Source organism: Myodes glareolus, chromosome 26 (genome assembly GCF_982192425.1).
Source record: "Myodes glareolus chromosome 26, mMyoGla1.1, whole genome shotgun sequence".
NCBI lineage: Eukaryota > Metazoa > Chordata > Mammalia > Rodentia > Cricetidae > Myodes > Myodes glareolus.
This window is the reverse complement of record NC_142051.1, coordinates 32,403,122-32,430,978: the sequence shown is the minus strand read 5'-3', so window position 1 is coordinate 32,430,978 and position 27,857 is coordinate 32,403,122. Positions and strand designations below refer to the sequence as shown.

Here is a 27,857-nt window from a genome sequence, read left to right as displayed (position 1 = left end):
TTACACATTAAGTAAGAGACTACACTATTTTGCATGGTGAACAATTGATTATTAACTAATATTCTTGATATCGCCAATGTAAACACTTAAAATTAAGCATGAGATTTTTTTTTCTTCAACTAAACTCTAGTCAAAGGCATACATATAAAACTGAAATTGTGAGATACTAAGGCTAAGACTGTGTCTGAACTGCTGCAAGCCTTATGTTATAAAAGAAAACAAATTATATTTCCTAAAAATTGCAGAGCAAAAGATTGCACCATTACTGTGCGTGTGCAAAACCCTTCTCAATCATGCAAATATTGTCTTTTGGATGTGTATTCTTGTTGCTTTTTTAGTATAAGTCTCAGTTATACATAATTGAAACAAAATGCTAAGAAATAAAAAGTAAGTTTTATTCCTTTTATACCTGTTAAAAATGTTGGAAAAACGATCATGAGTTATTACCAGCTATATACTTGAACAATTTTATATTTTATGGTTAGGAAAGCTTGGAAGATGAAAATGCTAGCAAGAATTGTCCTGGGACTTGTCATCTTTGATGCTGCATTGACTGCCCCGACTACAGAGCTCTTTAACTATGACTCAGAAGTCTACGATGCCATTTTGGAAGATGTGGAACCCTTTTATAACTATGAACAGATACCTATCAACCAAGTACAGGTAATGTCTTCCTCCCACTCTTGAGGCTTTTAAAAGAATTGAATGGTGACTGATGAGAACTTTTTTTGATTTTGCAAATAATTTTGCTTACTTATAAGCAAAGGTTGGATCTCAATTTCCTATAAACATTTGGCTACAACATATGCGATGTTTTATGTGAATGCTGAGACAGTATTTTAGTTCCCAATAAGAAAACCAAAAACAATAGCATTTTTATTGTCTGTGTGTATGTGTGTGGGCTTGTGCATATATGTTTGTACACCAGGACACATGTGGAAATGAAAGAAAAATCTGAGCGAGTTGGTTGTCTACTTCCACCATTTGGATTCAGGAGAGCAACCCCAAATACCTTTATCCATTAACATATTTCACTAGCCTGAAGAAAGCAACAATATCTTCTTTTAAGTCACAACATGTACATTTTTAAAAAGCATGGAAAAGAAGAGTTAAAACATTCATTATGCGATGCTGAGAAAACATAAAGAAAAATATGTGAGATTAGAACAGACAAGGAGAAAACCAAAAACAAGCAGAGGGAGCACACTGATTTCAAATTGTGCTGTGTACCAGAAGCAAATGAGGATTTTTAAATGGTTGATTTTTCTCCCCAGCAGTAAAGGAAGCTTTGGCAAGGTTACAGCCCATTACATAAATCTGATATGACATGCTTCTAATTAAATGCTGGTCTTCTTACACTTTCACATAACTAAAGGATACAAGCTAACTCTCATGAATCAGAAGCAAACAGACCTTGAAGCATGATTTATATATAACATTGGCAAAAGGAGATATAAATAAATAAGGGGAAAAATCAGATTAGCTTTAAATGATCATTGAAATTCTGTACCCTCTTTCAAGGGTAAATCTTAGAATTCCTATTTTTTATGGCCTTGACTACAAATTATCCAGACAAGATGATATATTTAACTTATATAAAATATACTATGTCAAAATCTTCAATACCATTCATGTTGCCTTATGAAATAAGAATCCAATTTCTTAACAAAATAATTTTCCCACTTTTCTCCTTCACGCTCAGCCTCCTTCTTCATATATTATCTTATTTTCTTCTGTTTTTAACAAAGTGTCTTAGTAGTTATCTGTCAAGACAAATACTTTAGTTCAGACTTATTTTATTTAATACACATTTAAAAAGGAAAAATAGTTCAGGGATTAAACATTTAATGGTTATCACCAAAGAACTCTGTTTAAGCATGGTTGAGGAGTGGGCTAAGGGTTTTGTTCATTTCCTTCAGTAGAAAGCAATGAACAGTTTAAGAAATATTGATTAATTCTGAGCCCTTTTCAGGCAAGATTGGGAAGGAAATAATGTCATCTACATAAAATGTAAAGCACACTTATCTATGTCAGAATCCTGCACATTGCCCCAACTGTCCCGGATATTCGTGGAAATGAATGGAATTCCTCCTGTCATAGAGCAATTTGAGTGTGTGTCTGTATAAAAAGGATTTGGTATACAACCTTCCCTTAGGGTTTGCATGCTCTAAACCAGCCCTTCTCAACCTGTAGGTCTCAATCCCTTTGAGGGTCACATATCAAATATTTGTATTGTGATTCATAACATTAGTAAAATTATAGTTATGAAGTAGAAGCAAAATAATTTCATAGCTGGGATCACCACAACATGAGGAACTGTATTAAAGGTCACAGCATCAGGAAGGTTGAGGACCGCTGTTCTAAATGAACATACTCCTAGGTCCCTTCCTTGTGAAACCTGTCTCAGCTCTTGCCTCTTACTAATATCCCTTCTTCACGACAGAATTTTGTTTTAAGGAATAACTCATGCTCACTTGATTCCTTGAACAACTTTTTGAAGACCTACTATCTCCATCAAACAGATGTTAGTATGCAGACAAGGTTTTTAAATAACTTGTCTAAGAGTTCATGACAAGGCTGCATATGCAAGCAATACTACTCACAACAGAAAATAATTTCCAGCAGAGATTATATATTCCTTTCCTCGCTTCCTACACTTTTCCAAATTATCCTTTTAACTAGATATCTGTCTTTTTTATTTTAAACATAGTTCTTTATTGATTTGTTGGAAATTTCACATCATGGACAACAATCCCACTCACTTCCCAGTCCCTGCATATCTGCCCCCACTCCTTCATTATGCCCCTCACAAATTAGTTTAAAAAAAAACAATCAAACAGACAAGAAACCCACCTAGCTCCTTCCTTCATCTTTCCAACACCTCATCCCAGTGGCTGCGGGAGCTGTGGTGTGTCACCATGCAGTACACCCCTTTTGTCCAATCGGTTCCACCCACAAAGCAAAATGTTCATTGCATTGGGTCATTGGTCTGGTTCAAGGCCTCTGGTTTCTGGTATGCCATCATTGCTGACATCGGCCCTGATGGAAACTCCTCTCAGGACTGAATTCGAAATACTTCAACATCTTTACAAGGGCAAGAAAAGCACTCATCTATGTTATCCTTAACATGAACAAACTGGAAGTAAGCTTTTAGATAGCTCTGTCTGCAACCTGATTTTTCTCTAAAAGAATGGCTTAAGGCTATAAAGAATAATTATATATAGACCCTATACAATATGTTTCATTTCGTAACAAGAGCATACACACATATTTGTATGCATAGATGTCATATACTTATGTGCTATGTCATACATTATGTATATGACACACATATAATGTATATGTCCTATATTTACTGGTTAGGAGAACTCATTTTTGTATTTGCTGAACTATTCATCAGAAATTTCATTTTTTAGAGGGGTGGTTTAACTGTTTCTGATGAATGTGGCTATTTGCTGCTTTTTTATTTCCATGACTTAATTTTTAGGTTATGGGTACTCAATTTCTCCTAGGTTAAAAAGGACTCCAAATTGTCTTAAGAATATTGGACTACCCATGAGTGCTATATTGCCCTAGAAAAATGCTCCATGATAATGGTGATGTGGATGGCACTCTCGTTCTTCCATTGCAATTTCTGAGGCCCTAACTAATTTCAATTCTCCCCACATAAACTTTGACCTAGCCCTATGTATTTAATTTTCATTCATTTGACCTACATTGACCCCATGTCTTCAATAAACTGAAGCATTTTACTGGAGAATCCAATGGAGTTTGACACTATGGATGCTGTGAGGTGGTATTGGGTAGCGTACAAGGATGCCACCCAATATTCTTTGTGAAAATGTGTCAGAGTGTTGTCTCTCTTGGGACAACCATAGGAGGGCAAACTTTTAAGGACTTTGCTGCTGTTTAAACCATATGCTATGCAACTGAGTCTTCCTCTTAATCTGTTTTGTCTTCTCACAAATCCGTAACTCATTTTTGCCTCCTTCTTCCTGAGCTTCATGTAATGTCCTCCACCTTTATTTTCCAGTCACCCTAGGACTTTAGGGTGTAGATTGTTTTAAAGAATTGTTATAAACTGTCTTAAAATTGCTTTTTTTTAAATGTCTGCAGTGAGATAGGTTAGATATCCATAGGTAAATAATAATTAAAAAGCAATGTTGGCAAAATTCCCTTCATAGGAATGACTCCCTTGCTTTAACCCTCCAGGGCTGAAAACTATCTTTCACATCATGAATACTTAAATGTCTACTTCATTTCATATTTAGTTTATGCATTTAAAATTAGGAATAAACCTATCATGCATAAAAGAAAACCGCACATTTTCATTAAAAAAAAACAGTCTTTTATTTTTCAAGAAAAGAACCCAGCTAGTGGTAACAATGGTATTGTTTTGTTTTTGCAAATTCCATCAGTGCTTGGCCTATTAGAGCTCAAGCTTCTCTTTGTATCTGCATTGGTCTACAGTGTTAGGTTGCTTTGTTTGGGTTCTAATTAAATCCTGCCTCATGAAGATATGTGGTCCAAAATGCAGAAGTACTTCAGTAACTATTTAAGAGAGGTACAGACAGTCTTCGTTGCTAGTCTAGACTTGGGCAGTTTGTCTCCCCTCAGAGATTAATTGTATTGTAGAATTTGAAGCCTCATCATCATTGATACATTCTCTTATGCCATGCCTGGAAGATCCATTGGTCTGTCTTGCAGTTTGAACTGCTGACGTACTTATGCATGGGTTAGCACTGCCGTGCATTGGCGATTTGAAAAATATTGGTGTCTTGAGATAGGCAAATCTTTCAAATATTCATTTACATCATTAAATGAATTAAAACACAGTTGATATCCCAACTATGCGTCTCAGAAACATGGACAGTTGATGAAAAAAAGAGGAGAGTGTGTGTCTGGATGATTTGTTCTTATGAAAATTGCTTCAAAATCAAAATGAAGTTGAGAATGACAATTAAAGATGGTGGAACAATAAAATTATTCGGCAGAGTGAAATAATTTCAGTGATGTTGTAGAGATGGGACAAAGCTGTAAAAAAATGCCTTTTCGTCTTCTGTCATTATTACCATATGTAACCCAATGATCTAATCACAGATGTTTATACACATACAGTTTTTAGAAGAGTCAAACTAATTTTGGGATCTTTATTGAAGTCGAATTCCATTTCAGATTGTGAAAATACATTAGGTTGTCGGAAATAAAGTTGGTCAGCAATCATTTGTTTTTATATAATACTTTAATTAAAATACAATTACATCATTTCTTTCCTGTTCTTTCTCCAGCCACTCCTGAGTGGCTATACCCCATCATCTTCTCACATTATGCTCCCTTTCTTTTATTATTACTGTTTCAAAGAGATGTACAAATGTGTAAATGCAACCTGCTGAGACCATTTTTATTGTTTGTGTGCAAATGATTTCAGGGCTTGCTGAGAGAGCTGGGGGTGGGTGGCTGGGCGGATCAGGCTCTGCTAATAACCTGACAGAAAGTTAAGCCTTAGTTTCCATTCACTAAAATGGGACAGAGCTAAGGATGCAGTCCTCAGTAAAACAACAGCCTTCTGCTAGCTCAGCAGGCACCCACCCCACAGCCCCTTCTGCTGGCTCAGAAGGCCCCTAAAGACCTTTGCTGGCTCAGCAGGCATGACCCAGTCTCCTGATAGCTAAAGATAAATTTTCATACCCTGCTGCTGAGAGGTCTCTAACCTCTAGGATCTTCCACCAATCAACCTCAGAATAACCACTCCTCTCTGAAATTCCCTTAACTCTGCTTAAAAGGAGCTTGTGAACCTTCTTTGGGGGTCATCAAGTGCCACCCCAATGTTGGAATTAATAAAGCACTCCTGTTATTGCGTGTGTCCAGTGTTGGTCTTCTTTGGGGTTTCACTCGGGCCCTAACACTGACCACTTTGTATTGGATAATGAATTAGTTGACTCATGCCTGGGAAATATGAGTTTCTCCCTTTTACCATTAGTCATTTGCAGTCTCTGTATAGGGATTTAGTCCATATTAAATATATTCTTTTTGTTTTCTGAAAAGGGCATACATTAGTAGTGTTGCTGCACCTAGTCTTTTGATGTCACCAAATAGCAGGTCACTGATGGATCAGGGCTGCAGGACAAGGATTCCGGAGCCTTTATCCTCCTGACAGCCCCAAGGAGGGGCCAAAGTGGAGTTTATAAGCATAAGAATCACAAACGTTTGTTGCCAAATTATAGTTGCAATTGTCACCAATCCGGATTGAGAGAGTAGGGGCTCCCTTGAATGTTCCATCATTGTCAATGGACATACAATGAAAGCCTTTCAGTCCAATCAATCAGATTCATTTGTTCCTTCTGTTGTTAGGAACAGCCATGGTGTTTCTAGAGAACTAAAGATTCATAATGACTATTTCTGTGGTTTAGGGAGAAGGTTGGTCAGCCATTGGAAAGTTCTCAGCTCCCCCAGGTCTTGGGAACCTGAACTTTATTTCACCCTACAGGTAAAATGGAGTCTGAAGTCAGAAGGACAGTACTCAGGCCAAGGTGCCTTTTGCCTGCTCCCTTCAGTATCATTATTATTTATTTCTTTAGGTAATAAAATATAAGCCATTAGTAATCTTTATGTTTTAATACTACTGCCTCATTTGGACCTGTTATATAATGCATGTTAAAGTTTTAAATATGAGAATCACATATGAAATGCATTTCTATTAACAGAAAGATTCTAACTCATCAACCGTCGTTAAACATTCTTTTCTAGGTTTGATGAAGAATAAAAGTGAACATCCCTATTTACTGAGGAGACTCTAGTTGGAGGGGAGAATTTTACTGATGAGATTTAAATAGACTAATTGACTCATTTTCTTTAGCTGAGCGTTCTAAACAATATGATTCTTATTTTCAGCTATTTCAAAACTATAAAACTGGAAGACCAAGAAATATACAATCATAGTTTCTCACTGGGAAGATATATTAATAATCTTTGTCAATCACTGACTTTTGTTTGTCTTATATTTTTATGAGATCGTACTAATAAATTAATTCTGACTACTCCTGAAAATAAGATGTCATTGAGTCCATTTAATAATAGAAACAGAGAACTCAAATTTTGCTCTAGGTTACTTGCCCAATAAATTTCAGAGGGAAATTTAAGCTAGATTCTTTTCATGTCAAAGCAGGAAGACTTTGGCACTAACAGTCTCTGCAATTTTTCTGCTTGATCTCTAATCTTGAATTCTTTTAACTATGTCCAAATAGAGCTTTATTTTCTATGAAATTAAGTCATTAGAAAAACAGCAGCTTTGAAATGATTATAATTGGCACCGTATAGCAATATGAGTCTCAGCTGTCAATGTTGGTAAAGGCTCGACACAGGCAAAATAGGTCCTTCTGTCCTAAAAGCATAACGTGGAAATGTGAGGAGGGTGTCCGCTGCCAAGCACATTTCTCCCTGATCCAGTTTCCAGGTCCATGGGGGAAAGCACAGTATTTACTGTCAGGTGTTCAAGATCACGACATTTAAATAATAAATACAGAAAACTTCAAATAAATTTGAGCACCAGGCTCAGGTTTAAAGTAGAATTCCACAGTGCCAAACATTTCTGTGTGCCGGTGTGTCAAATTCATCAGAATGCATCATTAGCAACACAGGCTGAATAGCTCTGAGCCTTTTACCACCCTGGAATGCAGTGGCTGACATCACAGTCATTGAATAGTGCCAGAGTTTATTGGCTCAACTATGAAATGTATTTGGGGAGACAGGTAAATTCAGAGATCCATTTATATCAATACAACAATCTTTGTTTGTGTTTGAATAGATCCCCAAATGGCATGCATGTCCAAACACTTTTTTTTCTAAGAATGAATAGAAGATGAATTTAAAAGGTAAATAAGATGGGCTGAAGAGCAATATTGCTGCTTAGGAATTGGGCAGCACAGTGTTATTGCAAACTAATTAAGTACAGAGTTTAGTGGGTCTTCTTCTGAATCTGGTTTTCCCTGATATTGTAGACTGAGCATGCATCCTTTCTAGTATAAACCCATTTTGGTATCAGAATGCAGTCTGTCACTATGTATGATAACTGGATTGCCTAGAAATGATATACTCATGCCTCACAGCAATTCCGTGACCTTAAGTAAGTCTTTAAGTTCCTCCTAGTCTCAGATGCCTCAGATATCTTTTGAAGATTGGGTAAGATGAACACATGAACTGTTGAATGGAGATCCTGGGGCATAGAAAACATCTAATAATTGTAGGGAGTTTTATAATTGGCTCATTCAAAGAGCTACTGCAGTTTATATTCTGGAGATGTTGATTCCTTCATGGGAAGGATGGACCTAGGGTCATAATGAGAGCTAACCTCCACTGTGCTTGGATTGATATTTGTATGGGAACTGATCAGACCACCTCTTTCACTTCCTCAAGAATTTTAGAGTAGTAGTCTTATAAATATGCAATTTCACTGCACCAGAGAAAAGGAAACTATGTATATTATATATTGCAATGTAAATTTATATAATTATATTCATACCATATATGCTAATAAATTGTCCCTGAATTTATCATAATCAAGAATCTGTTAGCTAGTATGATGTGAAAGTATTTTGCCTATGTCTTATTCTAATCTCCCTTTCTTATCAGTGTCTTAGGTCACTGACATAAATAAATGTAATGAAAGATAGCCCTGCAGTGACGAGTGTATACTGTTCTTCCATAGTGCTTAGAGTTGAGTTCCCAGGACTGACTTCTGGAAGCTTACAACCACCTTTAATTCCAACTCCAGAGAGCTATGATGCCTCTAGTTTCCACGGGCACTGCATTCACGTGAAAAGATCCACACAAAGAGACTCACAGACATAAATATATGTGTAGGGTGTGGTGGTACACACCTTTAATCCCAGTGCCTGGGAGGCAGAGGTACATTGACCTCTGGGACTTTAAGGGGCAGAGGTAGTTGACCTCTGTGACTTCAAGGTGTGGTAGCACACACCTTTAATCCCAATGCCTGGGAGGCAGAGACAGATAGATCTCTGAGTTCAAGGTGTGGTAGCACACACCTTTAATCCTAGCACTGGGGAAGCAGAGACACGTGGATCTCTGTGAGTTCAAGGTGTGGTAGCAAACACCTTTGAGCCCAGTACTGGGGAGGCAGAGACAGAAGGATCTCTGTGAGTTTAAGGACAGCCTGGTCTACAGTGTTATTCCAGGACAAAGATATACAGAGAACCTGTCTCAAAAAGTAAAAGTAAAAATAAAAGAAATAGAGGTTAAAATAAAGATGGAAAATAAACAGAGAATCTTGATACTGTATGCTATTATGCTCTCTTTGAATTGTTTGAATGCTGAGCAAGGAGCAACAGCTGCTAAAGGACTGTTGTTTATAAATACTGCTAAACTAACCCAAGATAGGTATTTTGAAAATACCTTGGCTTCAAAACTGAAGCCAAAAAGTATGCTACTTTGGAGAAGAGATTCTGCTTTTATTTCCACAGAAAACGAGAGGCTCTGGATTTATTCAGAGTTAAGAAAAATCACCTTTGACCAAGGGAGGCCACCTAAAAAATCTCCGATAGGAACAGATGACCCAGATATCTGAGTTCTTCATCCAGAACAGGTTCAAGACTGCTGCCTGAGATGATCAAAACTCACAGGATACTTCAATCAGGACTTGATGATAATTCTAAATTTTCTTTAGGTCCCCATAAGATTATCAGCGCCCCCAACCAGCAGGAAGTAGCCTGAAATACTATGCCCACATTCCCAACAAATGGACTATGGGTATTTTCCTTTGTTTAAAAAAAAAGAGGGAAATGATGCAGGAGAATTGTCTGTATTCTGTCAATCATATTTTAATAAAATGCTGATTGGCCAGGCAGGCAGTATAGGCGGGAAAACCAGACAGGAAGTAGAGTGATGCAATGAGAACAGAAGAATTCTGGGAAGCAGGGAGGTTCCTCTGCCACTCCTGCGCAGACCACCAGAGAAGCAACATGTAACCTGCCCAGCTGAAAAAGGTACCAAGCCATATGGCTAACATAGATCAGAATAATGGGTTAACATAAGTTATAAAAACTAAAAAGTAGCCAGAGCTAATGGCCAATCAGTTTATAATCTTATGGAGTCCTGTGTATGATTTCTCTTTAGGGCATGTCGGCTGAGGGGTACCGGACGGGACAGATACCCCAAAAAACCGGCCCCCTCATGCTACATATATGAAAGACCTGTCTACTTCAAAAACTGAGAAACTACTGTCAAGTGTCTAGTAACCTTCACTCAAGGTCATTTTGATGAACTTTGGAGATGCTCACATCCCAACCAAAGCAAGTTCCCTCCTCTCCCCACTTAGTAACACACTGGCAGTTTCAAGCACCAGCACTTCTCTGGAGTTCATTTTGTGCTCTGCTTCTTCACTGTTGTGGCATTGCCAATTGTCCATACAAATCTTGTATTTGTGATGGTTGACATTACATCAAGGATGTGGTCTGTCACCCTAGACTTTTGGGTGAAATCAAGGATTTTTCTACTAAGGCTATCTTGGCTAGACACCATAGGCCTGGTCTCTTCTCCTCTTGCATCCGTGAAGATTCAGCAGTGTGATTTCTGGAGAAGCTGCCTATGGCTCACCTTTCTTTTAGTTTTAGTTGAAGAACCCACCTCAGCATATTCTTCAATGGAAGCTGCTATAGATAGTTCCTGAAACTGTTGCTGAATTGTGAAAACCAACCTCTGTCCTTCAGATTCTCAACTGTACAGGATTGAAATACCCTTTCTGTCTGCTGCAGCTCATGTTCTGCATGAGAATATGTTTCTCTGGTCAATCTTTGATCAAATATGTGAATCAAGTGATGTGTGTGTGTGTGTGTAAACGTGGGTGCACACATGTGGAATTCAGAGGACTAACTTGACTATCAACCCTCACCTTCTACTTTAGTAATGACAAGGTCTCTTTTTCCTTTTTCTACTACAGATAGGATCTTAGCTGACTCATGAGCATCTCCCTCCCAAGATTACGGATGCTCCCAATGTCTAGTTTTCATGTGGGTTCTTGGAATTCAAGCTAATGTCCCACATTTCTATAGTAAGTGACCAACTGACCCACCCCTTCAGCCGGACCTGAATTCCTTCTATAGCTTTAAGATCTTCCATTGTTGAAACCACAATCACAACACTGCAATCAGTGTGTTGGTCAGTGAGAGTCGGGTTCCATGTTGAGGTACTTTTACTGCTTTATTCTGACCTCTTCTGCTACATTCTGAAATTATTTACTTGTGCATTTGGACACATATTTTTCCTCCTTTGGTAATATGAATATAAAATAATCATATCTACCCCTCATTTTTTCCTTTAAGCTCCATCTCTATCCTTCCCTCAAACACATCTCCCTTCCAAATTGATGTCTAATTTTTAATTTGGATAATACACTATATCTAATCAGTGATACACATACTTGTGGTCACACCCCCCAAAACTGATTTCCCTGCTCCCAGCAGCCAACAACTGCTAATGGCTTCCTAGGAAGGTGCAGGTCACACTCACCTGTTTCGGAAAACTCAACTTCTGTGAGTTTAGAAGGCTGATAGCTGTATCATGTCCTGAAGACAGCTCATCACCACACTCTTTCCCACTATCCAGATCTTACATTTTCCCTCTTCTACATGTTTCCTGGGCCTCAATTGAGGACAGTGATGAACATGACCCAACAGGATCAAGAACTCGGTGTCTTATTCTCCTCACTTTGACCAGTTACTCATCTTCCCATTGACTTCTGCCTGCATTAAGAGAAGCTTCTCTATGGGAGAATCCCAGGCCTATTACTATAAGCATAAATATTTAAAAGGTGATTTGATAGTATGAGCATTTAGGTAAACAAAACTACCAAGGTCTATCCTAAGATCTCTAATCTCCTAGGAAAAAAGTTTTTAAATAGCACTACAATACCAATCAAGAAATTTCTTCTTGCAGAGCATTCTTGCACAAGAATGCACAGTTACCTCTTAAACATGTCTGTTATTATTGCAACAGGGGGCACACTTTTTCCTGGCACATTGGTGTGTCCTGTGGCATGGTGGGTTGAGGACTAGTTAAAACGACTGAGCACTTTTCTCCCTCCACAGCCAATGTACCACCTTTCTGTGCTATAGAAACTAGACAGACAGAAAGAAGTTTCTAAATTGTCTTGAGAATGATCTTCTTTCTGTGACTGATAGCCAAAATATTTGCTGTCCTCATTAACTGCCTCTTACTATGTAGTTTTGGTGAGAAAACCAAGGGCAATGGTAATAGCCTGTGTTGCTATGGATACCTCTGTGGTCTTGTATTGGTAGTCTATTATTTGTATTGTGATTTTCATTTAATAACTAATGTCTTCTGGGAGTAGTTTTAGTTCACTAACAGGATATATCTAATCAAACTCTTTTTAAATGTATTTTGAAACTAATTTGCTACAGAGTGAATATTCATTACACTTTTCTCACATTGTAATTTTCATTGAAGTTTTTGCTCTACTTCCTCTATTTGTAAGACTTCGGGTCTTAAATTAATATCTTTGATCGGCTTGAACTGATTTTTTTTATGAAAGGTATAAGATAAAGGAAATTTTATTCTTCAGTGATTAAATATCCAATTTTGTCAAAATAGTTCATTAATGAATTTGACTTTTCTCGCAAAAGCATTAACACAAATCACACATGTTTGGCACCCTTAGCTAGTAGGTAAATGTAATTTAATGCGATTTTGACAGGCTACATTTCACACATCAGTATGCAGTGAGACTGTTCAATCAAGAAAACAAACAACAAGAACTACTGTCAGGAATGTGGGAGAAGGAGAAGCATCAGGTATTGGTAGAAATGTGGACTGGTGCAGTCATTTTGAAATCAAAGCTCAGGCGTCTAAAACTCTCAAGAAAGAACTATAGAGGACCAAGCTCAGGAATTCTCGAGTGGCAAGAATGTATATTCTACGGTACTGACACTTCCAGAGTTGTATCAATTGCTGCAGTGTTTATACAATAGCTAAGAAACGGAATCACCCTAGATGTATACGACATGATTATCAGATAAGGAATATGTGGCTCATATGTGAAATGGAATCTTGTTCTGATGGGAAGATAAGTGAGACTTGAACTTTATAGGAGAATGGACACAATTGGAATATATTGTCTTAATTGACACCACCCAGGTTCAGAGAAAAGTACCACAGGTTCTCTCTCATTTGTGCGTTTAGTTTCCAAATTTTTACCACAGTTTCTTTATTGATTCTTTTGGAATTTCATATTATTCTACTTATTTCCCAGCCTCCCCCCATATCTTCTCTTTACCCTTAAGTCTCCCCGCGCAAAAATTTAAGCAATAAATAAAACTGAGCCAAACAAATCAATCAAATAAACAAACAAATTAATTTAAAAATACCCTTTTCACTCCTCCTTTTTTCCCATCCCAATACCTCTTCGTTCATCCTGGTGGCATTGGGAGACTCAGCATGTCATGCAGTCCACCGTTTTTTATCCAATCAGCTTTACTTGCAAATGTTCCTTGCAGTGAGTCATTGGTCTGGTTCATGCCATCTGGCTTCTGGTACGCCATCCTCACTGGGACTCTGAAGCTTCTAGCAGAAATCTTGTGTCCTCCTCACGCTTCTAATTTTTATACATGTATGTTTTATGTGGGAATGCTTGTGGACATTGTCCAGGGAACTAGAAAGGAGCCCATGAGAGGAAGAAAGATGTGTGGGAGGGGATGTGGAGAGGAAGAGAGCTGGTAGGAGATGAAGATGGGAGACTGTAAGAATGCTGTATAGGAATAACAAACTGAAGGAATGAAAATAAATGCCTCTTCAAAGAAAGGGGTGTGTATTGAAGAGACTCTGCCAAAGAAAACAACCTAGGAGAACGTGACATTCTTCTTTCAAATTATCCCTCTGAAATTATGCCAAATAAATCAAGCAGATTTACTACTAATAATATAATTACATGGATCAGTCAGATATGGTTTTCCTGAAAAACATGGATTTGGTCAAAGTCATTTTGACGAAGTATTATTGTCGCTTAGAATAGCACAATACACTTCCATAAGGAGATTCTTCTATGTATAAGAACAATACTGCCAGTGACAAGAAATGCGAATCTTATTCGTATTAATATTAATATTTCAGTACAAATCTCAATATTGTTTGATATAAAAATACATAACTGTATTGTTTTATGAAGACACGTTCCTCAAGCAGCAGATATGTGGTTTTACTTACATTACCGTCTTGTCAGGTCCTGTGCCAGGAGAGGGCGCTGTGGGTTGGGATATCTACCTCAAATCCTAACTGTGCTGGATACACACACTGACCAGCCCTGAGGACATCATTGCTTACCTGAAAGTTACCTCCCCTTGCCAACCTCTGTTGAGCTTTCCCAAGTTCATGATGCTGTTTCTGGTACCTACTCTCTTCTAGAAATAAAATATACTCCTAAACGTAGTCTACAGTGACAAATATGAAAGTTTGCAGTTAGGTAAGCAAGATACCAGAGGCACACAAGTTACTGCAAAGCCAATTTTAAAAAATAAAATAAAATAAGCTAAATTTTGTCTTGCTACCTGGTTCTAGGTTAATTTCTTCTAGTGCAGTGATTACATTTTTGAATGCTTGTGTAAATCTTAGAGAGGCGTAATGTCTGAGTGACAGCATCAAGTTACAGGAAGCAAATCAGAGTAAAATCAAGAAATGAATGAAAAAGAAGATAATGAAAAATTTGAAATAATTAATGACCATTTACATAAGAGATTCAATTATACTTTCATTTGAGTGATACCATTTATAGATGAAGGATATTTGGAGTGTGGGGGTCTTGTGCATATCTACATTTAGGTTTCTGAAGCATGAATATAAAATCTATCATTCTGGCAAACAGGTGTTAACAATTCCCTGGCCATACCTTTCAGAATGAATGGCTTCTAACTTCATATTGAAGTTTGAAGATTGTTAAAAGAGGGGAAAAGATGGGAGCCCAAACAACTTCTATTTAACAGTCAGAATAAATGTATCAACCCTGCAGAGGACTCTCCAGACACAGTATAATGGTGTTATTCTTCTGCAGTTTTCCTGAAATGAGAATGCATTTCCTTTCCTTGGTTTAAAGGTTGTTCCTTTTATTTGCAAGCACGCATGAACAAAATAATTTCTGATGAACACCCAAAGCTGTTTGGCCTCATTATCGCGGATGACAAAGGAGACCTTACAGCTTCACATCAAATCAGTGGAAAAACAATTATCTGAAGGAATAAAAAAGATGTGCAAACATTTTCCTACAAAGTTAAAGATTCAAGGCAATGTGTCTGGCATGTGTTCCTCCCTCTAGGCAGCCCCTCCATTCCATGAAACATCTGTCTCAATTTCCGCTCTTCCCGGAGTCTACTTTTAGTCTCTGAAAAGCTATTCTTCTGAAGCTGCCTCACTCACTATGACCACACTGATGGAAACCATGTGTCTCTCTGCAGATGCACCCCAGCTTCTCAGCTGGGGATTTCTGGCTGGGCTTTCCTGACTCTTCCTGGATGGCTTTTCTACACTAGCAAGTCATTTCTCATGGACTTTGTGTTTTGAATGTTTGAAAATGGGCATCAACACACTGGCTGACCATTTGCGGGAATTACTTAGTTTCTGTAGATATGAATTAAATGCATCTTGGACAAGAATCTTTTTTTTTGAAGAATATACTCCAGAAATCTTATAGGTTGCTTATTATGCTGAAGCTTAGAATTCAAAGATAAAGTCTTAATCCACTGTTTACTACTTAATAGATCTGGGCATGGAATTAGACAATGAGTGCAAATCTAAGATAAAAAGGGGCTAAAATAGAGAACCTATGAAATTGTTCCTTAAAAAATATTACATTCAGTAGTAATGAAATGTATTCAGATCTATCAAAAGTAATATTAAAAATACTTGCATTTTTTAAAATCACACGGGTATATAAATCAAACAATAAATAACCAGTCTAATTTATATCCTTGTTTTAAAAAAATGAAAGTAGTTTTCACACCATTTTGATAATAAATAACTGTGAAGTAATTTGAGTGGTTTTGCTTTTTTAATGAGCAAAAATAAATGATAAATGCAGATGGGTGCATGCTGATGTGATCAATCAAGAATGTAAGACTTCTAGTGATATCATCATAATAACAGAAAACAAGAAGTGGGTCCAGGATGCTCTAAATGCCTTAAGCAAATTCCCATCTGATGCTTACAAAGTCATCGAGAAGATCACAGTTATCAAGAAATAGAAAGTAGTAACCATTAGCCTAAAGGAAAGGTGCTAAAATGAGGGTGCTGCTAAACATTTTTAGGAACAACTTGTACCAGAAAATATGTCAGGTGAAAAAAAATAGTGAAATTTGGGGGAAAGAAAGTTTTGAAAACTGTATTTTTTTTTTTACTATTTTGCCATTTTTGCCCAATTGCCAAATCTCTCAAAAACGTCAATTTAACATTATCAAATATTGTTGCTATAGTTAGTATCCTTGTGGAAATGTATGTAAGAAATGCATCCCACAATTAAATTATACGGTTTTCATGCCACTATAGATTTTGCCTCAGTAAGAAGGGTAATTTTTACTAAAAGACCATTAAAAGTATTGCTCAATAATTGCAAGGAGGAGAAGAGTTGAATTTCAGAAATGAAAAATCTAAAGGAAGAAAATACTAGTCAGTATCTCAACAGCTATTCAAAAGGAGGAGAGTGAACGGGGCTCAAGAATGGAGTTTTGAGTTTTGTTTTGCACACTTCTAGGTGAAAGTGAATCTTTCCTAACAACAATGTGTTCTCACAAAGCTGTGCATCATTAGAAAACAGTAAGTGAGATACCTCTAAATCTATCAAATGAAGAAACATATAAAGCTAAAAGAATATAACAACAATAAGTATTGCATTGAAACTAATTCCCAAGATTTTAGAAACAAACTTAATTGAAACCAGTAACAGTATTTCTGAGGAAACTTGCTGCCCCCACCTGGTGGGCAAGGCATACTGTGTTGAATGTAAGGACACGAGTGACATCTTGTGGCACAATTGGATACATTTTAAATTTGTACCTTGGACTTAGAGGGTGATTGAGGTTGCTGTGAAATTTCTTCTTGTTTGCAGACTGAAAAAGTGACAGAGAGGCTTTCTGGGAGCAGAGCACTTCTCACCCCAGGCCCAGAGCTAGAAGACACACAGGACGAGGACAAGGATGAAGAATCCACTCCCCGGCTGATAGATGGCTCTTCCCCACAGGAGCCAGAATTCCCAGGACTTCTGGGCCCACACACCAATGAAGGTCAGATACATTGATACTGAGTTATAACTGAATGCATTTTGCCATCTCTCAAAATGGTCAAGTTTTATCCTACTCTACAAGGAGTCAGTCTTGCCCAAGCCCAGTGAGGTCATGGACCCTAGGGGAAACTTACTTATGTATTACTAAATAGCCATGTTGTCTATCACCTTTCTAAAGATTGTTTATATTGATTGTTGTTGCTTCCAACCTTGGCCAGGGAAGCTTTTATTACAGTATGTAGTGGTAATACAGATACATTATTGTTCAAAGTACTTAATAGAAACAACTGTGGGTGATTAGCCACAGATGAATGCCCACCACAACCATGGTCTTTGAAAACATCTTGGAAGAGGAGGCTCAAAGAATGTAGGTTCCAAAGGGTGAGGGGATGCTTTGAAATGCTGCCCTCTGGACATGACATGGCTTTTGCACACGAAAACTCACAGCAATAGTTACCCACACAAGATCAAGACAGTTAAAAGTTCCAGTATGAATGAGAGAAGTGCCCCCCCCGAAATGCTAACTATACTAGCTGGCTAGGGAGCAATTGGGTTCCTGGTGCCTTAATGAATAAACTCAACAACTATGTGCACATGGGCAGAACTGAGGTCGGTGGGTCAAATATAAACAAAAATAAATAAGAGAATATGAAGCTAGGGAAAAGATAAGATGTAGGACACTGAGGGATTTTAGAGACAGTGATGGGTGTACATGACCAACATACATGGTATAAATACATGACACCTTAAAAAATGAAAGAAAACAAAATTAAAATGACTTGTCAATTTCCAACTCCACTCTAAAAGAAATGTGCATAGTCCAAAGATAAAAATTCTTGAATGCTGCGATATATTTTGAAGTGGGAAGTTACAATGTATTTTGTTGTCAGACATACAATAGCTTTTATAAAGCATCTTTGGTCTGATCTTTGGAAATGATCAAATAACCAAAGACTCAGAGTGGAAATATTTACCTGGCATCATTGCTTGAAATCTTTCTGTGGCATACATTTCCAGAACACAACATGGGACAAACTGATGAAACTCTTCCTTTGAGATCAAACCAGCACAGTTCAAAGTCATGAGACATAATGAAGTTGAGTAGAATAAGGATAGCATGTGCTAATTGAGCACCATAGCAACGGCACACTATATCCTCCCTTTACCTCTTATAAACTCTCTGGGGTGTTAATAATACACTTTTCACTTGGAAAGACATAATTAGAAAGGGTAGTGATTTATGACTGCAAGTCAACTTGTGTGGTGCCTGCACCATGGAATGGTTTGTGAGTCAGGCAAGGGGCTGGAGACTGAAACACACACATACACATACACAGAGCGGGGGGGTCATCCTTGAAACTAGAATGCCAATTTTATTGTGTTCCAGTGCAGCTTATATAGGACTCTCTTTGACTAATGGCCATGCCCTAGCTCTCGGGACTGTTCAACTGCAAGCCCACTAGAAACCAACCCGCTGCCATCAGGAACTCATGAGGTCTCATGCTCAAAGCACCTGCAAGCATAGGAAAACAATTTGTTTACTCTGGCAGGCAAAGAGTCATATAAAATTCATGGTCTGTGGGTCTGCGGTCCCTAAATAATTGTTAGGATTCTATGCTGTACTATTAGGAAAATGTTGTTTCTCTCTGCCTCACAGTCTGGGAAAGTAGGTATATAGCTAGAACTTATGTATTCTACATAGATACTTCTTTATATGTCAGTTTCCCATCTACATTTTCTTATGCCTGGGCAAACACAATTGAGTTCACTCTTTAAATTTTCAGTTATTAAAATTTAGTTGCATCCTTTCTATCCAGTCATGTACAGTGATTTATGTTAACTCTTGGCAACATTGCAAACCTGTGGAGTAGGAATGGTCACCTCCTTTATAAACAGGAAGACTAAAATGCTAGCATGCTATAAATCTGTGCAAAATCATCAAAGTGAACTAGTGGCTATGGGATGCAGATGCAGGCACACAATCTCCATCCAGTTTCTCTAAGGATTATATTCCTTTCCTTCTACATAGTTAAACGTCTATGGATTAGAATGACACAAACAAAGCCAAGAAGATACATGAATAAGAGAGTGGTGTAAATTCCACAAAGAAATCACTCATATAGGAAAACCAAATGTGCCTGGAGAAGTAAAAACAGTTTGGAATTTTCAGTCTTTCAAAAGTTAGCCACAAGAGGCAACAGTTGCACCTTGGGCTTTATAAAGATATTTTTAGGTTATAATTGTATAATTTCCCCCTTCTGGTTTCAGTCCTCCAAATCTACCCATTCCCCCTTTGCTTTCTCTCAAGTTTATGCTTTCAGTTGGTCAAGGGACAACACAGAAACGTACTACACCATCTCTTATTTATTTACTTTTAAAGAATTTCATACATGATCACCATATTTATATTACTCTCACAACTTAGTCTCTTTTCTCTACCTAAAATACCTCTCAATTTGAGGTTCTTTTTCTTTCATTATTATTGACTAACGCAACCTTGCATAGACACATAACAAGTGTCTGCCAGCTTGTGCACATGAGAGCATGCATACATGCATACACACACACGCGTGCGTGCACACACACACGCACACTATACATGTTTCTTTATAGAGCATCCTGAGTACATTTAGTGTTGTTCCTATACACAAGTGTGTCTTATATTATTTCTACACCCTTTTACAATTTCCCCTAAAACTTAGATGAAGGGGTTGCATTATAGATGTATCAGTTGTAGTTGGGTACCTATGCATGTTGACCAGTTGTAGATCTCTATAATAGTGTTCATCTACTGCAAAGAGAAACATCTTTGACAATGACTGAGATTACTCTCATCTGTGGAATTAAAGTAAGTATTGAGAATACACTTAGAAAGCTAGAGATCATATTAGCCTAGGAAATAACTTTAGTATGCTTTCCTCTAGATTCTGTGACCTCCCAAATCATAGATAGATGGCTAGGTCTACAGCACCAGGCATGTGGACAGGTCCAAGACCTCTCTTATCCATACCATTACCATATTCCCAAGCCTAGCTCTGTTTGCATAGCTTGGGGACAATCCTTTTAAAAGCTATAATCAAGTTTGGTTTTAATAATTTTTGAGAGAATATCAGCAAATTGATATTTTTTTTATTATTTTCATAAAAGAATAAAAGACTGAGACTAAATTGAGGGTATACAATGAAGTTAAAACTTAAATTACGTTTTAAATTCCAGAAAAGAAGCATACATGTATGAAGGTTTAACAACTTGGAAAATTTTAAAATCCAAAACTTTTTTTTGCCACATCAATTCAACCTAAATGGTCACAACCTGTGAGCAGTAAAGCAAAAATAAAGTACAATCCATGTGAATATACATAAATCATTCTTCACAATTAATGCTAAAATATAAGACCAAAACTGTAAAAATTAAATACCCTCATTTAAAATTTATTAGTGGAGACAATGAAATTTTAATGCCTAGAATGCTGTGGTACAATGATTTTACTCTGTAAAGATTTGTTTCTTGTACTTGTTTAATAAAATGCTGATGGCCAGTAGCCAGGCAGGAAGTATAGGAAAGACAACCAGGCAGGAAATAGAGGTGGGACAATTAGAACAGGAGAATTCTGGGAAGAAGAAAGAGTCAGTCTACACTCATCACCCAGACAGAGGAAGCAAGATAGGAATGCCTCGCTAAAATGTGGCTAACATAGATAAGAATAATGGGCTAATTTAAGATGTAAGAATTAGTTAATAAGAAGCCTGAGCTAATAGGTCAACCAGTTTCTAATTAATGTAGTAGATCCCTGTGTGTTTCTTTGGGACTGAACGGCTGCAGTACTGAGCATGACAGAAACCTTCACTAACAGAATGGTGCCCACGTGGACAATTGTATCCACATAAAGCCTGAGAGAATTTGGGAAATAATTCTAGACAAAAAAGAACATTGTTGAGCATGGTTTCTTGGTAGCATTTTCTCAGGTGGGCTCTGTTTGCTAGAGGCAAGTGCATCTCACTTAAGAGAGGCTTCCTGACTCAGCTTTAGCTGCAAGAGCCCTTTAAGAGGCTCTGCCACAACACACTTAAATGGTGTTTATGAATAGCCTACAGCATGCTTCTGGATGGCAACACGGACCTTGAAACTCCATAGAGTTGTGGCAATAAACATGGCTCTGGCCATTATCTCCACCATGAGACTTGAATCTTGGAAAGCTAAGGAAGGGGGTGAATGTAGCCATCAAGAATGGGCTAATTTAAGTGTAAGAACTAGTTAATAAGAAGCCTGAGCTAATTCGCCAACTAGTTTATAATTAATGTAGTAGATCTCTGTGTGTTTCTTTGTAACTGAACGGCTGCAGAACCGGGCAGAACAGAAACCTCTGTCAATACTAGAGGACAAAGTAAAGATTAAATACTTTGCAGATTCCCCTTAAAGGACCCTTTTTTTCTTGGTTAAATGATTTCTATTCTAGAGTTCTTACTGTGTCTAATATACTTATTTAAAGAAAACAAAAAGATATTAACAGATACATTATTAGTTCTTGATCAGAAATGACCAAAGGACCCTTTAACTAGAGTGACAAAACATTCCTCTTAGTATGAGTACTCCAGGAAAGCTCCAGGTAAACTGAGGCAAACTGGCAACTGAACAATTGTAAGTTGTTTTTTTATTTTCTCCCATTTCCTCTCTTAGTCTAGAACATAAATTACTTTGTTCACATCAGTCTTTCCCCTCTTCTGAAGCTACTTCCTCTCCTCCATTCGCCTCACACCTCACTACTTTCATTCACATCTATCTTTTACCCCTCAAGTTCATCACACCGTCTCTTACTTTACAGAGAAAATGCTCTTTACAGCCATAGCAGGTTCACCCCCTGCCTATATTGACAATCAACCCCTCCATCTATTTATTCCTAGTATAACTGACAGACTGCATATCTTCCCACTTGTAGGGTGTTAGTCATTTTCATCTGGACAACAAAGTCCAATTTCTACTACATCCCCTTTAGCATCCAACCTCTCCTCCCTGGAGTATATTCTTTTAATCCCTCCTAATGTTAGCACCTACCGTGACGGTTGATTTTAATTGTCAACTTGCAAGAAATTGGAATCACCTGCAAAAACAGTCTCAATGTGAGATTGCCTAGATCAGGTAGGCCCTTGGGAGTATCTGTGGAGATTGTCTTGACGATCTTAAATAAAGTTAGAAGATCCGGCATGCAAGTGGCTAACACCATTGTCTAGTTTGGGACTTCTTTTGTACAGGAGTAGAGAAGGCTACTTGAAAGCCAAGCATGCATGCTTTATCTCTCTCTGCTCTTGGCTGTAGACACGGTGTGATAAGCTACTCGAAGTGCCTGCAGCTATAACTTCTTTGCAGGGATGGGCTGTAGACTAGAACTGCTAACTGACATAAACCCACGATCCTTTAATTTATTTTTTTTTTGTTTGGTTTCTTTTATCACAGCCTCAGAAATGAAGCTAGACACATTGCTTTATTAAAGTACAGGTACATCTTAGTTACCACCATCCTGTCCTTCCTCCTTTTCAGTAAACACTTCTAGAATATTGCCTTATTTTTCTTCTCTCCAACTTTATCTGCCAAAGGTTTTAATTCATTATCCATCACCATCATTATACAGCTTTTACAAAGTCTGAATATTCCTGCAATATCAAATTTGAGAATCTTTTTAAACCTTATTTACCTAGCAAACTAAGTTAATTAATTTCCTCTTCTTTCAAACTCTTCGTCCATTTAGTGTTCACCAATATGGCCCTATGCCTCATTTTTATACTTTCTTTCTGATCATTGTTTCTCTGTCTCCTTTATAGCTTATCAACCTCTAGGTAAATACTAAGTATAGAGTGAAAAAAAATTCTCTCTCTCTCCCTCTCTCTTTCCCTCCCTCCCTCTGTTTTGACCCCTCCTGTCTGTCTTTCCTGTCACCACTCCCATAGCCAAGCAACCACAATGTATGATGCATAATATATCTCTTTTATGTGCAACTCAGACCCTCTCATCCCACTTTACCCTCTTTCTCTCTGACCATTGTCTCAGGCAGAGTGAGCTGATCCAAGTAAGATTGGACAGTAACTCTGTTCATCTACAAGAAAGGGAAAACCTGTGTCACAACACACAAGGGCTCTCACCTGGGGTGTGGTTGGCCTCCGCCTGAGTTTAGCCTCAAGGACTGCCTCTGAGTCTTGGAGAAAGGACCTTTTTTAAAAAAAATTTTTCTCACCTTCATCCTAACTCTTCTTTTTATGTATATCACAGGATGGCATTTGCTATGCCAGAGATTCCCTTTCATAATTTTTCACATAAGCCCAATGACTCATGTGTATATTCATAGAATATTTGAAAATACAGAGATGTGCAGCTAGCATTCATTTTCTCTAACAGATCACAAAGCAGGGCTGTATGTCTTTATCATCACTGTTGCAGTACCCACTATCATATCATTTGCATGAAATACGAATGTAGTGAATGAACAAATATTAATCTGTATTATCTTTTCATGAAACACATGTTATTGGAATATTTAATTGTTGAGTCGTATATGTAATGAATGCATGGTAATTTAACTTTATAAAAGATATAATCTTAATATTGAAGTTCTAAAAACAGAATTCCTACGAGGTATTAATGTAACAGCCATAATATATTCACTTAAATAAGTTTTCCAAGCAATAGCATATAGATGCTTTAGCTTATCGATTTGACATTAGTGTACCATTTGCTAAAACTGCTTTGAGAAAATGTAAGCTATATCAGAATGCTCTAGTGATATTTTAATATTAATTGCTAATTAATAACTGGAACAACATTATTCTTAGAATTCTTTTAGTGAATATAATCACTCACCTATACATTTCAGACTTTCCAACCTGCCTTCTGTGTACTTGCATAAGTACCACTGTATACTGTGATGACCATGAACTTGATGCCATTCCCCCGCTCCCTAAGAAGACTGCATACTTCTATTCGCGCTTTAACAGAATTAAGAAGATCAACCAAAATGACTTCGCAAGCCTAAGTATGGATATTTTATTGCAGAACGAATACAAATTACATTCTTATTTATATTTGTGATTTCTGTTTATCCGTGTTTTATTTGAGTAAACCACTTTCAAGCATGTTTAGCTACTGACGTCCCTTTTTCTACCAGGTGACTTAAAAAGGATTGATCTGACATCGAATTTAATTTCGGAGATTGATGAAGATGCATTCCGAAAGCTGCCTCATCTCCAAGAGCTCGTCCTGCGTGACAATAAAATTAAGCAGCTTCCAGAATTGCCAGCCACTTTGACATTTATCGATATCAGCAACAATAGACTAGGAAGGAAAGGGATTAAGCAAGAAGCATTTAAAGTAAGTTTTATGTCCACGTGGTAGCCCTCATCTTTCTCTTCCCCATCTGTCCTGGATTAGCCTTTTCATGTCTCTGAAAGCGGTTCCTGGAATGTTGCCTCGAACTTCTAAAACAAACTTCTCTGCCTTATCTCTGGAAACTTTGAAAATAAGATATCTTCTGGTTCATTCTGAGATTGGTCCAGCACCAGGAATGGAAAGTGGAACTTGAATTAGAAGTGGATGGTTCTTGGCCACATGCAAAAAGCTCCTGGCAGAGGCTCAATCCAGAAAATTCGGGTTTTCTTAGAAGTTCACCCAGGGCCAGATAAGACGTTGTTAGGTGTTTGGGCAGGGAGCAGGAGTGCAGTGCTCTAAGGGCAGAAGGCCATAAAGAGTCTAGATAGAGTCATCCTGTGGGAACTTGTGTTGTAAGTGAAAAAAACAGGTTTGAATTTGGAGTTCCTGCTTAGAACAGTGCCACAATCCAAGAACAATAATCAGCTGACTTTCTTACACACGTTTTTACTTGGTCTTTTAAAAGAAACATATACTCAGGGAGATGGTGATGGGTAGTGTGAGCTTGTTTTTAAGATTCTCTGTTAATTATCCTGTCGGTGATAGCTGAGGGGGTTAGGGATGCTCATAGTAGACTGGCAAGGGTATAAATTAATGGTCATTAAATTAGATGAGTCGCTGTTTTACTGTGCTGATTGCTTAACATAGACCAGTTATTGTCTAAATGATTTCTGTCTTGCCTTCATACCATTTTCCTTACTAAGCAACTAGTCTTTGGTTAAAAAGAAATTTTCACTTCTCCAAACCTATAAAATAAAGAAAGCTCTTGCTATGAATCAAAAATAAATCTTAAGGAAGTAATTTCATAGAAAGGAGCAGCCTGTGTAAACTATGAAACTATATTGAACATAAGTGTTTTGTAAGAGACTGAAAAATAATTTCATTTTCATAAAGAAATATGCTTACAGGTAAATTTTCCAAAATTGTATTGAATTGCCTAGTGATTTAGAGGGTCCTGCCAAGAGACATGCTAGCTTACTAATTACTGCATAGAGAAGAAACTTCATATGAATGTTTCCATATGAATGTTTACAGGACATGTATGACCTCCACCATCTCTATATCACGGATAACAGCTTGGACCACATCCCTCTGCCACTTCCAGAAAGCCTACAGGCTCTTCACCTTCAGGTAGGTTTTGTATGATAAAGTGAGCCTTAAAACCCAAGGGAGAACAACCACAAACAGATGGGAGCCAGGACTAACAAATTTATCTGCCATGACATATTGACATGATCATACATTCTTCTGCTTCTGCTTCTCCACTCATTCATTCTGTCAGCTAACAAAGTGTTCACACCTTTATGTTACTATCTATTCTACTAACATGCTGGTAGCTTCAGTCATTATTTTGTTATTTTAGAAATAAAATTTAGGTAATAGATTTTTCTTTAAAGCAAGAGGTTCACTTACTGAAAAAATACATAAGAACCACAAAGGGAAGACAAAAATCTATCTTGATGTCTAGTCTTCATTAAAAAAAAGTCAATTCTATTTTCTCATATATCAGATTCCATGTTGAATTAAGTACCATGCAAAGCCATTGACATGTCCTAAAAATGGCACTTCTCCAATTTATAAGTTAAAGAAACTTCAGTTTTTTTTCTTTAACTTCTTTTTTTAAACCAACATACATACACCCTTGGAAGTTTACACTGTTTTTCCTCCCATTAAGCAGCATTCTATTTTTACAGAAATAAGTGAAAACACATTTTCAAAATGCCATGTTCTAATAGTTTCTAAATATGTTTCATTGTCATCCATATGATTACAATGTGTTCAGTAAAACGTTTAGTTTTTGAAATAATGGGATTTGCTTCAAACACACATGAAAGTAACTTGCTTTATAGCTATAATCTGCTTTCTGTGCTATTTTCTAATTTTTGTGGGATAAACAAATAGGAAAAATATTTATTATTTGCTGAATTATAACCTATTATAAGAAGGAATTTTACTTTGCAAGAACTAATCTCTGGTTCTAGTGATTTTCTCAGTACACTATGTTAATATTTACTTCTGCATTTTTCTTATTCCTAGTAATGTTTATATTTCTATACTTTCATTGTATTTCTTTAAATAAATAAGATCTGGATAATGATCTCTTGAATTTTTCTGACCATACTCATTTCCTTAATATCTTATGATCTCTTACAAACAATCCCAAATAATGGAAAAGAAGAGTATGTCCTGACTCATCACCCTAAAGTAATTCCATCCTAATAACAAAATTAGACTTACGCAAAGCAATCAGCAGAAGAGGAAATTGGAGAACAATGCATGTTATGAACATAATGCAGCATGGCATGCAACAAATCTACTAATGTGTAAAATAAATGACATACCATTAGAATGTAGAATACATCTATTTAGTTAATTAATTTATCCCTATGGCACAAACATTGCTTCAGGTACAATAATCATGCATTGGATAGTCTGGGCTAATAGAACAAATACAAGAATTAATACATTTTGCATATTACACTGTACTACAGTTTTGCTCAATACCTTAGGTATAAAAAGTCTTGTCTTTTCACTTTTTTGTCTTTTTTTTTAGAATAACAACATTCTAGAAATGCATGAGGATACTTTCTGCAATGTTAAAAATTTAACCTATGTTCGAAAGGCGTTAGAGGACATTCGACTGGATGGAAACCCGATCAACCTCAGCAAAACTCCTCAAGCGTACATGTGTCTACCTCGTTTGCCCATTGGAAGTTTTGTCTAGTGTTAGAATGTTAGGCAAACGTCTGAATTGTGATGCTTTTTGTAGCCAAGTGACACATAGCTCTCTTCAAAAACAAACTCAGTATATTTCAGATGCAATAAAGAATGTGGCATGATTATATAAAACAATAAGCTGAAGGTGTTAAGATAAGATTTTAATAATTTAACTAACCATAAATTGGGTATAAATCTATAAAACACATAGAAAGTAAATCAAATGATAACATATTTCAACTACTCTTACAAATCACATATGATTTGAAAATTTTAGGTACCATATCAAGTTGAATATGTAAGAAAGAAAACATTTGAAATGAATACTTTAGATATGCTGATAAGATGTATACATTTTAATTAAATATTTTTAGTCTTAATTTTCATTGATATATGTTTCCCAACTGATTCATTTAAGAACACAAAGAAAATA

General features: G+C 37.0%; 1 protein-coding gene across 1 annotated transcript; it reads left to right on the top strand.

The window, feature by feature from the left end:
• Positions 1–489: 489 nt before the first annotated feature.
• On the top strand, positions 490–27,857 carry Epyc (epiphycan). The gene is made up of 6 exons (XM_085683172.2): positions 490–663; positions 17,120–17,294; positions 24,156–24,314; positions 24,447–24,649; positions 25,742–25,837; positions 27,261–27,857. The coding sequence occupies exons 1-6, from the start codon at positions 499–501 to the stop codon at positions 27,429–27,431; spliced, it is 969 nt and encodes a 322-aa protein (XP_085539298.1). The 5' UTR covers positions 490–498; the 3' UTR covers positions 27,432–27,857.

Excerpts from the sequence above, each read along its gene's own strand:
- Epyc (XM_085683172.2), top strand. The coding sequence starts at position 499 with ATGAAAATGCTAGCAAGAATTGTCCTGGGACTTGTCATCTTTGATGCT. Across the intron at positions 24,315-24,446 it reads AAATGACTTCGCAAGCCTAA|GTGACTTAAAAAGGATTGAT; the intron begins GTATGGATATTT and ends TTTTTCTACCAG. Across the intron at positions 25,838-27,260 it reads TACAGGCTCTTCACCTTCAG|AATAACAACATTCTAGAAAT; the intron begins GTAGGTTTTGTA and ends CTTTTTTTTTAG.